This window comes from Entelurus aequoreus, linkage group LG27 (assembly GCF_033978785.1).
Source record: "Entelurus aequoreus isolate RoL-2023_Sb linkage group LG27, RoL_Eaeq_v1.1, whole genome shotgun sequence".
NCBI classification, from domain to species: Eukaryota; Metazoa; Chordata; class Actinopteri; order Syngnathiformes; family Syngnathidae; genus Entelurus; species Entelurus aequoreus.
In genome coordinates, this window is record NC_084757.1 from 26160587 (window position 1) to 26175194 (window position 14608).

Sequence of the window (14608 nt, forward strand, 5' to 3'; positions counted from 1 at the left end):
CGCTGCCGTCACGAGACGCGAGGGGGGGGCAGACGGGGTCAGCAGCATGCAGGGAGGCAACAAAGTTGTTGCCTGCATCATGACAACAGTGCATTGTCACTCAGACACAGAAGAGCTACTACTGTTATTGTCATAAACAACTTGGGAGAAAGGCTGCTTGGTGGAATGAGATGATAATGATGTAGTAGGCAAGGACGATGCTGAAAAGACTCAAGAGTCTGGAGGCACAACTATACAATAATAAAAGCATCTGGTAAATTAGACGCTTCAACCTTGATGGTCCATAGCCTATTAATTTGCTATACAAAGCAAAGTGTAAGAATTTTGGCAGGAATTGAAAAGAAACATAACACGAGGTAAAATGATTTGACAATTTTGTGTTTAGGCTGTAAAGCAGGGGTTTCAAACATACCGCCCGCGAACAGGTTTTATCCGGATGAGTTTGCCAGGTATAAAATGAGCCAAAATTTTAGAATGAAAGACACTGCTGTTCTACGTGTGTCCACTAGATGTCGCAATAGCAATTATTTGTATCTTTGTAGATGATGCTACATATGTAAAAAAAAAATTTAACCACATGTTAGTGCACCAGTTGAGGAAAATGAGCAAATTACATAAATAAAATACTGTAATTTGATTTTGATATTTTTTTTTTATCTTAATAGATTGTAAATTAACACCAATGAGTAGGGTTGGGTATCGAGTATCGAGTATCTATTGGAACCCGGACTCAACTTTCCGATTCTCCCGGTATCGTTCAAAAGTTTAAATTTCGATTCCTATTTTTGATACCCAGTCCGCCGCCCGGAAAAGTAAAAAAAATATATAAAAAGTCAGCCGAACCGGAAGAAGAAGCCGCTGAGCACCAACGAAGAAGCGCCCACCGCCGAGCGAGTCAGTCAAGCTCAAGCATGGATAGCGGGCGCCGGCGGTCGAAAGTGTGGCTTTACTTTACAAAAAAAAAGAAGAAGAAATAATCGCGAAATAACAGAGCTCCATGTCCATCAAGAAACGAGTGGAGAGAGAGCTGCAGATGTACCAGGACGTTCCACCGATACTTATGTCTGACGACCCTGCTGCATGGTGGTGGTCCGGTGGAACCAACAAAAGACTTGTCCTTTGCTGTCAGATCGCGCTTTCTCCTATTTATGCGTTCAAGCTTCTTCCACACCCAGCGAACGTGTATTTTCCACAGCAGGAGACACTATCTGTCCAGAACGCTCACGCATCCTGCCCGAGAAGGCGGATATGGTCATTTTCCTAAACAAGAACTGTCTCTGATTTTATACTGTACCTGCTGCTAATCTGGACTGGGTTTTGCAAATTGTTTCTTATTGTTTATTTGCTTTTCTGCACCAGGTTAGCCCATCAGTGGGAGCACGGTAACATTTTTAAGTACCTGCAGCATCATACACTTGTGTGTGTAAACGTGTTTTCATGAAGTTTTCAAAAATAAAGCTCTCTTGAGGAAAGTGTACCCCTGGGAAAATGTATTCATAATTTATAATATTTATATTCAAGTTCATAGATTTGATATTTATATTCTAGTTGAAAACAGCCCTGTGAGGAATTTATAGTAAATTTCATAAAAAGTTAATAGAATTAAAATTGATGGAGAATGTCAGACTGTAGGTTAGCTAGCTCATTTAAAATATCCTAAACTTTTTTTTGACCCTGCCTCTTAAAAGATCGTCAGGAATCGGAATCGAAACAAAGAACCGGAATCGGTATCGGAATCGTTCAAATTCAAACGATACCCAACCCTACCAATGAGTTGACTGATAAACATTATCACATAATTTATTCAGAAAGTATAAATAACGCCAAATAAAGAGAATACAATTAACCGCAACATATAGGTGTAAAAAAAACAACCACATTATGATTTGTACATTTTCAGAATGTGCTCGTTCTATTTTTAAACAAAGAAAACAATCTAAAGTTGACTTTATTTTTAAGTTATCATGCCGTGATTTTACCAATCCGGCCCACTTTGGGAGTAGATTTTTCTCCATGTAGCCCCCGATCTAAAATGAGTTTGACACCCCTGCTGTAAAGGAACCGGTATTCGTAATAAAAAAAATGTATTTGGTACGCAACAAAGGCATAGAGAGTTCTCACACAAATACAGCACAGCCCATTCTTTGGCTATCGGGAGGGAGTCATGGCTAGCGATAGTGCCAAAGAAATACCAGAGCTTTAAAGTATTTACACTTTGCCTTCTCGGTGAAATATGTGAACAAAGACACGTGGATAAATGAGATAACAGCTGTTTGCCGGCTTTGTTCAGTATTGATTGTAGAATAACTTGTTAGCAGTTCGTAGTAGTGTTGTCCTGATACCAATATTTGGGTACCGGTACCAAAATTATTTTGGTACTTTTCTAAATAAAGGGGACCACAAAAAATGGCATTATTGGCTTTATTTTAACAAAAATCTTAGGGTACATTAAACATGTTTCTTATTGCAAGTTTGTCCTTAAATAAAATAGTGAACATACTAGACAACTTGTCTTTTAGTAGTAAGTAAACAAAGGCTCCTAATTTAGCTGCAGACATATGCAGTAACATATTGTGTAATTTTCCATTCTATTATTTTGTCAAAATTATTGAGGACAAGTGGTAGAAAATGAATTATTAATCGTTCATTTATTGTTAATATCTGCTTACTTTCTCTTAACATGTTCTATCTACACTTCTGTTAAAATTTAATAATCACTTATTCTTCTGTTGTTTGATACTTTACATTAGTTTTGGATGATACCAAAATGTAGGTGTCAATCCAATACCATGTCGTTACAGGATCATACATTGGTCATATTCAAAGTCCTCATGTGTCCAGGGACATAATTCCTGAGTTTATAAACATAATATAAATATTAAAAAACGAAAGATGATGTTGTGATGTCAAAAAATATCGACGTAATCACAGTAGCATCGCTCATGTACTTGGTATCATTACAGTGGATGTCAGGTGTAGATCCACCAATGGCGTTTGTTTACATTGTGACGCCAAGGAGCTATGGTGTGTAGTGAAGCATGTTTAGCTATTCCTCGCCATGCAGGGATGATACTTGTAAGAAACGTACTTTATTTGTCACCATGGAGGCGAAGATTAGTGATTTAGAAGTAGCTGAAACATTGCCGACTGGACTTTAGCCACTAGCTAGCTAGCCATGTCTTAAAGCACCTCTTCCTGAGGGTGTTTCAGTGTTATAACTTCACCTTTATTGTTAGTTTTTAAGCCAAAATGCGGCCGTTCTCCCTTGTCTGTCTACACACTGTGTTTGTTTGTAAGTAGTTTGTGATTGTGAGCTGCCGAACATGCTCCTCTGCTCGTAAACCAGTAATGACACGACGTGACAACGACAGGACTTTTCAGAGGCGGTATAGTACCGAAAAGGATTCATTGGTATCGCGGTACTATACTAATACCGGTATACCCGTACAACCCTGGTTTGTAGGTTTCTTTTTTTTTTTTTTAAACAATGACGCGGTTTACAAAAAAGCGAAGCAGTTTTATGTTTTGCATTTCGTTCCTTATTTGTATCAATAATCAACCCAACTGTGACCTTTAAACCGGGGTACCTTCCAAACTTGTTATTGTAATTGTGATGCAAATAGAGTTGGGGTTGGATTGATTAGCTGCTTTATCAGATTGACTCTACGGCCAATATCCTTTACCCTGCGGCTATATTACGTCATTGGCCATAGTCGACAAGCGCGGGACTAATGTTACGTGACAACAAGATGTCCAAGTCTGAAATTTTCCACAGCACTACCTTGTTACAAAAACATGATTTATTAGATCCACTGTAGAGTTCTAAGATTCAAAGTGGACAATCCTTTGAAACACACCAGTGTGTGACATCTGGTGGTCATAACTGATTAAAATGTTTTGATAAAGAATATGATCACACAGGCCCCTTCTACACTAAGGTTATCCAGGGGCCCTATTGTAGTCAATCACTCCTGAGCCATCATAAATTAATCAAATCTTTAATGGACATGTGAAAGTAAACAATGTGATAAAGAACATTTACAACAATCTAGGGATCTAGTTATCTGGTCAGGACACTCCTCACTTTTTTGTCTTCACCTTCATTGTCCACTCGTTTTTCGTGACTTTATATACTCTGGACCTAGACGTTGAGTCCGCGACATACATGGCGGACAATAACTGATACAGTCTGCTTTGCCAGTCCAAATGCATTCAATGTTTTCCGTAGTCTTCACTCGTCGGCCTGGTAATACAAAGCACACGCTACCTTTTTTATCACATCCACGCATTCTCGTTGTCTCTCCTTCGACAAATGGACGAAGTTTTTCGGTGAGTAGAATCACAGCTGACCCGGACTTTCGAAAGTTCTCTTGCCGTCTGAGATGTGTTGTATCCCAAATAGCTGCAATCGCGAGTTTCCTTCTCTTAAGGTATTCATGTGTGATTTCTACAAGCGTCTACATGTAGAAGATTGAGAAACACGGGCATGTCTGGATGACTCGCCTCCATATTTCCAGTGGTTAGCTCCGGTTGTTATGAAGCTGGCTGTGGCTTGTTCTTTCTGACGTCACTTCCTGTGTGGGACGCGGTCTTTCTGACTTCACTTCCTCTCCGAACTCAGTTTGTAAACGATCAATGAGTCCGTACATAGCTAAGAGCCGAAGATTCAAGAAATAGACGGCGCACTTACCCGTGTAAAAATTTGTCCGAGGAGGGAGGCCTTAAACGCTGGTTTAGTGTGGCTGAAACGGGGGCTTAGGCTAAATAATTATTCGTTCAAGCCAGACCTGGGCATTCTGCGGCCCGCGGGCCGCATCCGGCCCTTTGTGCGTCCCTATCCGGCCCGCGTGAAGCCAATTATAAATTACAAAATAAAGTTGAAAAAACATCTATGTCGTGCGCGCAATACAACTGTGCTGCTTTTATTTTGAAAAATATTATTTATGGGCGTGTGTCCGTGTGTAACCTGCGAGTGAAGGTGCACATGCAGCGACAAGTGATGCACGGTTTACACCCGAGACGCTAAAAAGAGAAAAGTTGATGACGAATGGCGTGTTTCCAACAAGACATTGACTGCAAAGCAACGTTCCCTCTAAGGTGCGTGCCTGCGCAATTGCGCACTGCTCAAGCGTCTGCTGCGCACAGCAAATATATGCCGCGCACCAAATCAAATCCCATCTGAATTCTAAACAAAATAAACATATTTATTCTATGTAATTTTGCAATGCAACTTTGAGTGACAGTGACAACAAGCGGCCCTAACGGTGTTCGTCAACACCGTTCAATTGAACACCGTTCAATTATTGTAACGTCTATCGAGATGCTTCGAGGACAGGAATTATATCGATCACTTTATTGAGCAAAACTGTTTATATTCGGACATAACCACACCAAAAACATGAGTAAAACAATTCTATCTCGAAAAACTAGTCATTTTCTGCCGTACAAACCAGGCCAAAACCAACTTGTCATCTGTCACCAACACGCATAGCACTAAACCACTGGTGCGTTTACGGCCACACAAAAAGTCGGATAACTCAAACACCACACAAAGTTACACCATGACTCCTCAGTCATACGTGTGCTTATTTTACTGTCATTTATTATTAATGTTAATTTATTTATATTAGTCATGGAATGCTGTTACACACACTATGTTGAAGTATTACTATTATTATTAATTATTATTATTATTATTATTATTTATCTTACGGTGTATATCAAAAATAATATTGAGCAAAATGTAATTGAAATATTGTCGATGTGGCCCTCCAGCAGTGCTCGGGTTGCTCATGCGGCCCCCGGTAAAAATTAATTGCCCACCCCTGGTTTAAGGAGTTATCCGGCTTAGTGTAGACATAGCCTCAGACAACTGGAGTAAATACGCATTCAGACGTTCTGTGCATAAGCTTGGGCAATAAACACATTTCCTATGGAGGATGCAAATACAACATCGCTCACAAATCACTTTGTATTTGGGGGGGCAATCAGTATTAATAGTAATTATAGTCGCTTTAGCAACAGAACAATAATTGAGATAAGCAGTCTACCATTAAAATTCACAGTAAATTACATATACATGAAAGAAGCATGTCATAAAATCTGCCTGGCAAAATCAGTGTTTGTGAAATAAATAAGCTCACCATTTGATTCCTTTCCAGATTACATTTCTTTTTTTTACGTCCAAATAACATCAGTGGTGAATGTTTCACTCAGTAATGACGATTGATATGCAAATCTGCGTAACTTTGATCGTTGGCACATATATTTGTGATGTCACTTTTGTCATCACAAAGCAAACAACGGTGCCTTACGAACAAAGTCAAAGAGATTTCTTTCAAAATCATTCATGGTTATTACCGTGTAAAGACTGTCATGGTTAGATACAAGGACATTAATGTTACCTGCCCCTTATGCAACATGCATCCAGAGACTGTTACCACCTGTGTTGGACTTGTGAAAGCACTCGATCACTATGGCAGGGCATCTGTCGTTTCATCCTGGACAATAATCATGACAAATTTGTGCCTTGTTTTTAAAGATGTGCTATTTGGATTTACACTGTATGAAAACACATTTTAAAAGGATTTTTACATTTGCAACCTCATTAATAGTATTGGCTAAGTTTTATATTCATAAATGTAAGTTTCTCAATACCCGACCTGTTTTTTGTGCCTTTAAAAAATAATTAGAACTCTACTTTAAAATACTCTCTACCTCAAACAACCAAAAATCTGTGAAAACTATGATGCTGTGTTCCAAATTTGGATTATTTACGGAACTTGTGTAAGCCTATGGCTTTATATTTTGTTACATATGTATTTTTGGCGTGGCGTGGCGTGTAGAGCAGCCGTGCCAGAAACCTGAGGGTTGCAGGTTCGCTCCCCGCCTCTTGCCATCCAAAATCACTGCCGTTGTGTCCTTGGGCAGGACACTTCACCCTTGCCCTCAGTGCCGCTCACACTGGTGAATGAATGATGAGTGGTATTCGGAGGGGCCGTAGGCGCGAACTGGCAGCCACGCTTCCGTCAGTCTAATCCAGGGCAGCTGTGGCTACAAATGTAGTTTACTACCACCAGGTGTGAATGAATGATGGGTTCTCACTTCTGTTAAGCGCTTTGAGTGTCTAGAGAAGCGCTATATAAATCTAATCCATTATTATTATTATTGCATTCTATTTGAGTTACTTTATTGAGTTTACAACCCCTTGGTGCCGTTTTGTACTGTTTTTGTACTTGTTTTGATTATTATTATTTCTTGACTAAATTGGCCCGAGTGTGTGAATGTTGTCTGTCTGTCTGTGTTGGCCCTGCGATGAGGTGGCGACTTGTCCAGGGTGTACCCCGCCTTCCGCCCGAATGCAGCTGGGATAGGCTCCAGCACCCTCCGCAACCCCGAAAGGGACTAGCGGTAGTAAATGGATGGATGGATTAAAATAATAATAATAATGAATTACATTTGTAAAGCACTTTACATTTGTTAAAATCTCAAAGTGCTACAAAGTATAAAAAAAATAAAATATATAAAGTCAGAATATATAATAAAAACAGAGCAGAGGGGTTAGTGCGTCTGCCTCACAATACGAAGGTCCTGAGTAGTCGTGAGTTCAATCCCGGCCTCGGGATCTTTCTGTGTGGAGTTTGCATGTTCTCCCCGTGACTGCGTGGGTTCCCTCCGGGTACTCCGGCTTCCTCCCACCTCCAAAGACATGCACCTGGGGATAGGTTGATTGGCAACACTAAATTGGCCCTAGTGTGTGAATGTGAGTGTGAATGTTGTCTGTCTATCTGTGTTGGCCCTGCGATGAGGTGGCAACTTGTCCAGGGTGTACCCCGCCTTCCGCCCGATTGTAGCTGAGATAGGCTCCAGCGCCCCCCGCGACCCCGAAGGGAATAAGCGGTAGAAAATGGATGGATGGATGGAATAATGAATTACATTTGTAAAGCACTTTACATTTGTTAAAATCTCAAAGTGCTACAAAGTATAAAAAAAATAAAACATAAAGTCAGAATATATAATAAACAATTTAAATAGAAATGAAAACATGAAAAACACTTGATAAACACTAGATAAAACAGAAACATAGATGAAAATAGAAATAAAAGCATGAAAACACTAGATAAAACAGAAACATAGACGAAACATAGATGAATATAGAAATAAAAGCATGAAAGCACTGGATAAACACTAGATAAAACAGAAACATAGACGAAACATAGATAAAAATAGAAATAAAAGCATGAAAGCACTGGATAAAACAGATAGGCAAGCAGTGTATTTAAAAACAAGGCAGAGAAATTAGATCAAAGCTGTATGGATTGTATGTAAATGTTGCATATTATAAATAAAGGCTTATAAAACAAATACAAAAATAAAAAATAAATAAAAAGGTGCCTGGCTCTTTTAATAGGGATAAATTAAACAATAATATATAGGGATACATTTAAAAAAATAATATATATATATGTATATAACATTAAGGACATATGAGTCCACCAATAGAGTAGCTACCTAAAGTTATGTTTTATGGTCTAAAATGAAATAATTTGAATAGTTTGTTTAGAAGTTGCCAGAAAGCGAAAGTGCGCCGCTGAAAGCACGGCACCTGTTTTAATAAACAAGGACAATGTAACTTCACTAGCATCTGTCTGATAGCGACGTGCTAACATTCCTTTACTGCTGGCTGGAGCAACACGACCGTCGGGCAGGAATAACGGTGATATTACAGGAGAGTGGCGGGTAAGAAACAACAAAAGACTCACCGTAGTAGATGGGGGGAATGTCGGTCTTTCTAGCCATGACACTCAAACGGGACCAATGCGTCTTGTAACCGGGGACCGCATAAGACGAGTGGGAACCGCCGTGGACGTCAGCCGAAACAATATCTGCGGCGACCGGGTGGCGCTGGCGAAGTGTCGGTCGGTAGGTCCACCGGAGGATGCTCGCTTTGGCCACGCAGCTTGGAGCGTCAGTCTTGTTTACAGCTCGACGTCATTAATTATTCCAAAATGGCCTTAAAGGGTCCGCCGAAGCGTTTTCTTTGTTCGGGATTAGTTTCCCCCCTTTTTTTTTTTTTTTTTTTTGCTAACGCTTGCCTTACATGTGGATGGAATCAATAATAGTGGCTACAAAACAGAGGAACTGGCAAACTGACGAATATACATGTTCCAAAATATAAAATACTGCAGTTTTTGTGTGTGCTTGGCAATAGTTGTCACAGAGAAACAACGACCCCTAGTGGAATTTAGGTGGTATTGCATATTTCCCTTTTGTTTTTTAAACAAAGACTGACATGGTTCTAGTGAGCAAATACATGAGTAGGGGTGTGGGAAAAAATCGATTCTAATTCGAATCGCGATTCTCACATTGTCCGATACAGAATCGATTCTCTTTTTTTTTTTTTTTATCGATTTTTTTAAATGTATTTATTTTTTTATATATATATTAGGGGTGTGGGAAAAAATCGATTTGAATTTGAATCGCGATTCTCATGTTGTGCGATTCAGAATCGATTCTCATTTTTAAAAAATCGCTTTTTTAATGTATTTATTTTTTATATTTTTTAATTTTTATTTTTTTAAATTAGTCAATCCAACAAAACAATGCACAGCATTACCATAACAATGCAATCCAATTCCAAAACCAAACCCGACCCAGCAACACTGAGAACTGCAATAAACAGAGCAATTGAGAGGAGACACAAACACGACACAGAACAATCCAAAAGTAGTAAAACAAAAATGAATATTATCAACAACGTATTAGTTACAATTTCAACATAACAGTGATTAAAAATCCCTCATTGACATTATCATTAGACATTTATAAAAAATAAAAATAAAAACAATATTGTCACAGTGGCTTACACTTGAATTGCATCTCATAAGCTTGACAACACACTGTGTCCAATATTTTCACAAAGATAAAATAAGTCATATTTTTGGTTCATTTAATAGTTGAAAACAAATTTACATTATTGCAATCAGTTGATAAAACATTGTCCTTTACAATTCTAAAAGCTTTTTACAAATATCTACTACTCTGCTTGCATGTCAGCAGACTGGGGTAGATCCTGCTGAAATCCTATGTATTGAATGAATAGAGAATCGTTTTGAATCGGGAAAAAAAATCGTTTTTGAATCGAAAATCGTGTTGAATTGAAAAAAAAAAAATCAATTTTGAATCGAATCGTGACCCCAAGAATCGATATTGAATTGAATCGTGGGACACCCAAAGATTCACAGCCCTAATAATGAGCATTTCTGAATCAAATCTGTCATAAGGTATCTAAGTCAAAATACTTAAAATAATGATCAACATGCATTAATGTTTAATGTATTATACTGACATGCAAGCATGCAAAGAGGTGTCGGAGTGAGGGGCGCACAAACAAACAAGAGACATGCATTCAAAAGGGACCTATGATGACTTTAATCTACATTTAAAACCCGTCCTTGTGGTATAGGTAATAGGTATTGGATACCTTTAGTTGTAGATTTTGCCCCACAGTTACTTTTATAGCACGTTTTTTGAGTCTGTATGCAGGATGTTTGTTAGTGCAGGCAAATGAAAGCATGCCCCACTCTCTCCAAAAGTATTTGTCTTTTGGAAATTAACACTTTAAATAGATATCTTGAATTTGTCGCCGCAATTTTATTTTCCCATACACGGTCGGAAAAAAAAATTTACAAACATAGATTCAAACATGGCTATAGATTCACCCAGTCACATTTGGTATACCTGCACACTCTCTGATCGATTCAGAGATGCATATACTGTAGGAAGCTGCTGTCTAGCAGCATTTATGTCACTGCATGTCACACGACAGTGTTAGTAAGCACATGACAAGATTATATGAAAATAATACTTTATCCTATCGTCAGTCTTGTTTACAGCTCAACATCATTAATTATTCCAAAATGGCCGCAGCGTTTTCTTTGTTAGGGTTTAGTTCCCCCTTTTTTTTTTGCTAACTCTTGCCTTACATGTGGATGGAATCAATAATAGTGGCTACAAAACAGAGGAACTGGCAAACTGACGAGTATACATGTTTCAAAATAGAAAATACTGCAGTTTTTGTATGTGCTTGGCAATAGTCGTCACGGAGGAACTACGACCCCTAGTGGACTTTAGGGGGTGAGGCATATTTCCCTTTAGTTTTTTAAACAAAGACTGGCATCTAGTGCAGTGTTTTTCAACCTTTTCTGAGCCGAGGCACATTTTTTTCATTGAAAAAATCCAGAGGCACACCACCAGCAGAAATCATTAAGAAATTAATCTCAGCAGCCGATATTGACAATAAAAAGTCGTTCTCGCAATTGGTGGATATAAATTCAAACCATAACCAACCATGCATCACTATAGCTCTTGTCTCAAAGTAGGTGTGCTGTCCCGACCTGTCACATCACACCGTGACTTATTTGGAAGTTTTTGGTGTTTTCCTGTGTGTAGTGTTTTAGTTCTTGTCTTGCGCTCCTATTTTTGGTGGCTTTTCCTGTTTTGTTGGTATTTTCCTGTAGCAGTTTCATGTCTTCCTTGAACACTATTCCCCGCACCTGCTTTGTTTTCGCAATCAAGACTATTTAAGTTGTGCGGACGCTATCCTTCTTTGTGGGGACATTGTTGATTGTCATGTCATGTACGGATGTACTTAAGTCTTTGCTGTCGTCCAGCATTCTGTTTTTGTTTACTTTTGCAGCCAGTTCAGTTTTAGTTTCATTTTGCATAACCACCCCTAAGCTTCAATGGCTTTTCTGAGCGGCACTCGCCTTTTGTTTATTTTTGGTTTAAGCGTTAGATACCTTTTTACCTTCACACTGCCTCCCGCTGTCGTCTGCATATTGTGATCACGACGAACATCTACAAAGCAATTAGCTACGTACTGATATGGAAGAGTATTACATGGTTAAGCTGCCGACATCTAGACAGTGCAGACACTCAACAACGGCACATTTGCGGATTATAATTACTGGTTTGCAAAAAATATTTTTAACCCAATTAGGTGAAATTACATAATCTCCCACGGCACACCAGACTGTATTTCACGGCACACTAGTGTGCCGCGGCACAGTGGTTGAAAAACACTGTTCTAGTGAACAAATAAATACATGATGAGCATTTCTGAATCAAATCTGTGATAAGGAATCTAAGTCAAAATATTTAAAATAATTATCAACATGCATTAATGTTTAATGTATTATACTGACATGCAAGCATGCAAAGAGATGTCAGACTGAGGGGGCATGCAAGAATGAGCTGACATCAAGCAAGGGTTCATTGTCTTGCTTAAAGGCACAACAACAGTAGTCAGGGAGCAGACTAGCATATTTACAAATATTGCTTTTTGTCTGCAGCTCGACTCAAACTAAAGTGCCCAAATCCTTGAGCCTCTTGTGCCTTGATGAATGAGTGAGGATAAAGTGCCAGAATAGGTAGGAAGTATGCAATAACTGGTGTGGGTGGCGGGGCGACCAAGAAGCTGCAGGTGCACGGTTAATATTGTGATCCAATCCGGTTGCTTCTGAAATTTGATTGCCAGGAATATTATCATAGTATTGAGTATTATTCACCTTTTTAACTTGTCTGTGGACTGGAAACTAGAAGGGAAGCATTTGTTTTAACTATCCTAGATCGATCAAGAGAAGGTTGTCATCTTCTTCCTGATGTTTTTACACAATGTCTTTTGTAACGGGTGTTTAACAATGTGTAATGCACTTGGGTTTTGATGCTATAAATAGATTAATATCACAGCAGAACCAGATGGACCCTTTTTCCACTGCTCTACTGACAATGCTTTAGTACTTGTCCTCAGATGAAACCCAACAATACTGCAGTACCTCACAAAAGTGAGTACACCCTTGATATTTCAGCGAGCATTTTGTTATATCCTTTAGGGGAATACATTACAGATGTGCACGGCTTGTATGGCAGTGTAGATTTACAGTCAACCAACAGCCGTTACAATCTGAATTGGAAGCTACACGAGTGAGTACCAAGATAACGGCCCAAAGGGACTAAGGCAGTGCTAGTGTAACGGGTACTGAGCCTCACCGTACTGACCGGTGCACATTTCTTTCTACATCAAGAAGTAAACGGTGTCACTCAAGTCTCCTGTCCATCATTATCACAACAAACACAACGCAGAGTCTAGGAGGCTTAAACTAGCGACAATATGTGTATTCAGGAGGTGTTACATTGGTGCCGTGACCCGGATTTCTTCACTGGTCGACGCAAGCAGGGGTTAGACTAGGACGGGGTCCTCAAACTTTTTGACTGGAGTGCCACATTAGGGTTAAAAAATTTATTAAAAGAATAAAATACAATTATATATGATGCCTGTAATGTAATCTAATTACCGGTACATAAAGCATCTAAATACATGTTACTTTTTTCTATTCTTGGCAAAATTTCAAATCCTCCGCACTCACTTCCCTGTCATATGGCCTCAACTTCTTTTTGTTGTTCCCTTATACAATTTTTTTATTTCCAAAATCACCCAGATTCACCAACAACTTCTTTCTTCTTCTCCTCAACCCCAGTTCACCCCCCCCCCCCCCCCAACCCCCCTGCCTCCCTCATCCATTCATTTTGTAGTTTTTCACTGCCTTCTCAGTTGGACATCACTGCACTTATCCGTCGATCCAAGCCATCCACCTGTCTTTTAGATCCCCTCCCTACTGCTTTGGTGAAAGTCTGCCTCGCCTCACTGATCCACCTCATCACCAATATCATCCATTCTTTTCTCACTACTGGAATTGTTCCCTCTGCTTTCAAAACAGCAGCCATAACACCAATTTTGAAAAAAACAGGCTCAGATGCAAATAATTTTAATAATCTTCGTCCAATTTCAAATCTCCCATACCTCTTAAAAATCCTTGAAAAAACTGTCTCCTCCCAACTTCACTCCCACCTACAGTTAAATAACCTATATGAACAATTTCAGTCTGGTTTCCACCCCCTGCACAGCACTGAAACATCCATCCATCTTCTTCGCTTATCAGAGGTTGGGTCGTGGGGGCAGCAGCCTAAGCAGGGAAGCCCAGACTTCCCTCTCCCCAGCCACTTCGTCCAGCTCCTCCCGGGGGATCCCGAGGCATTCCCAGGCCAGCCGGGAGACATAGTCTTCCCAACATGTCATGGGTCTTCCCCGTGGCCTCCTACCGGTCGGACGTGCCCTAAACACCTTAAAAAAAGTAATTTTTACCCATCATGCTCTGTGGGGGATTTAAATAGGTGTTATTTGAATTGTTTGTGGTGCTTAGACATTTTTGTCCACATAGTTAGTGGGCAGGTTGTGTGTTTTGTACCACGAGTATTAACTTTCTGTATTGGTTTTGGATCATTTGGACCATGGGTGGGAAAGGTATTCTGAATTTACTTGTAAAAATATGTGGATTACACTTAACTGCGAGTGGACACAGCAATTCAAAAAATGTGCACTTTGTATGGGGCACTGAAGGCATGTGGCGAAACACATTCCCTTTCCTTCACGCCCATATAAATTAATTTAATGCACTTGGATAATGGTGTAGTAATGCTCATAGTCAAAGACTAACGATATTGAAATAATTCATTAGATGGCAGTGCATTTGCAAAGTTAAAATTTTAA

The 14608-nt window shown here is 39.4% G+C and overlaps 2 protein-coding genes across 8 annotated transcripts in view; one reads left to right on the forward strand and one right to left on the reverse strand.

Moving 5' to 3' along the window:
* slc44a5b (solute carrier family 44 member 5b) overlaps window positions 1–9158 on the reverse strand; it is a 69775-nt gene extending 60617 nt beyond the window's left edge. The window contains exon 1 of one of the 3 annotated variants that reach the window (XM_062039415.1): window positions 8763–9158. Coding sequence is in view for 1 of the 3 variants with exons in the window: in XM_062039417.1 (XP_061895401.1) it covers window positions 8763–8799 (37 nt within the window). In the remaining 2 variants the exon portion in view is untranslated. Of the gene's footprint in view, window positions 1–6143; window positions 6342–8762 lie in introns of those variants that run through there. The other 2 variants (XM_062039416.1, XM_062039417.1) reach the window with 2 other exon arrangements.
* The window catches only part of ptgfr (prostaglandin F receptor (FP)), a 110828-nt gene that overhangs the window by 41014 nt on the left and 55206 nt on the right, over window positions 1–14608 (forward strand). For 4 of the 5 annotated variants that reach the window (XR_009824816.1, XM_062039420.1, XM_062039421.1 and 1 more), the window contains exon 1: window positions 8622–8739. The exons of the other annotated variant lie outside the window; for it this stretch is intronic. The gene's annotated coding sequence lies outside the window, so the exon portion shown is untranslated. Of the gene's footprint in view, window positions 1–8621; window positions 8740–14608 lie in introns of those variants that run through there. 5 annotated transcript variants of the gene reach the window in all.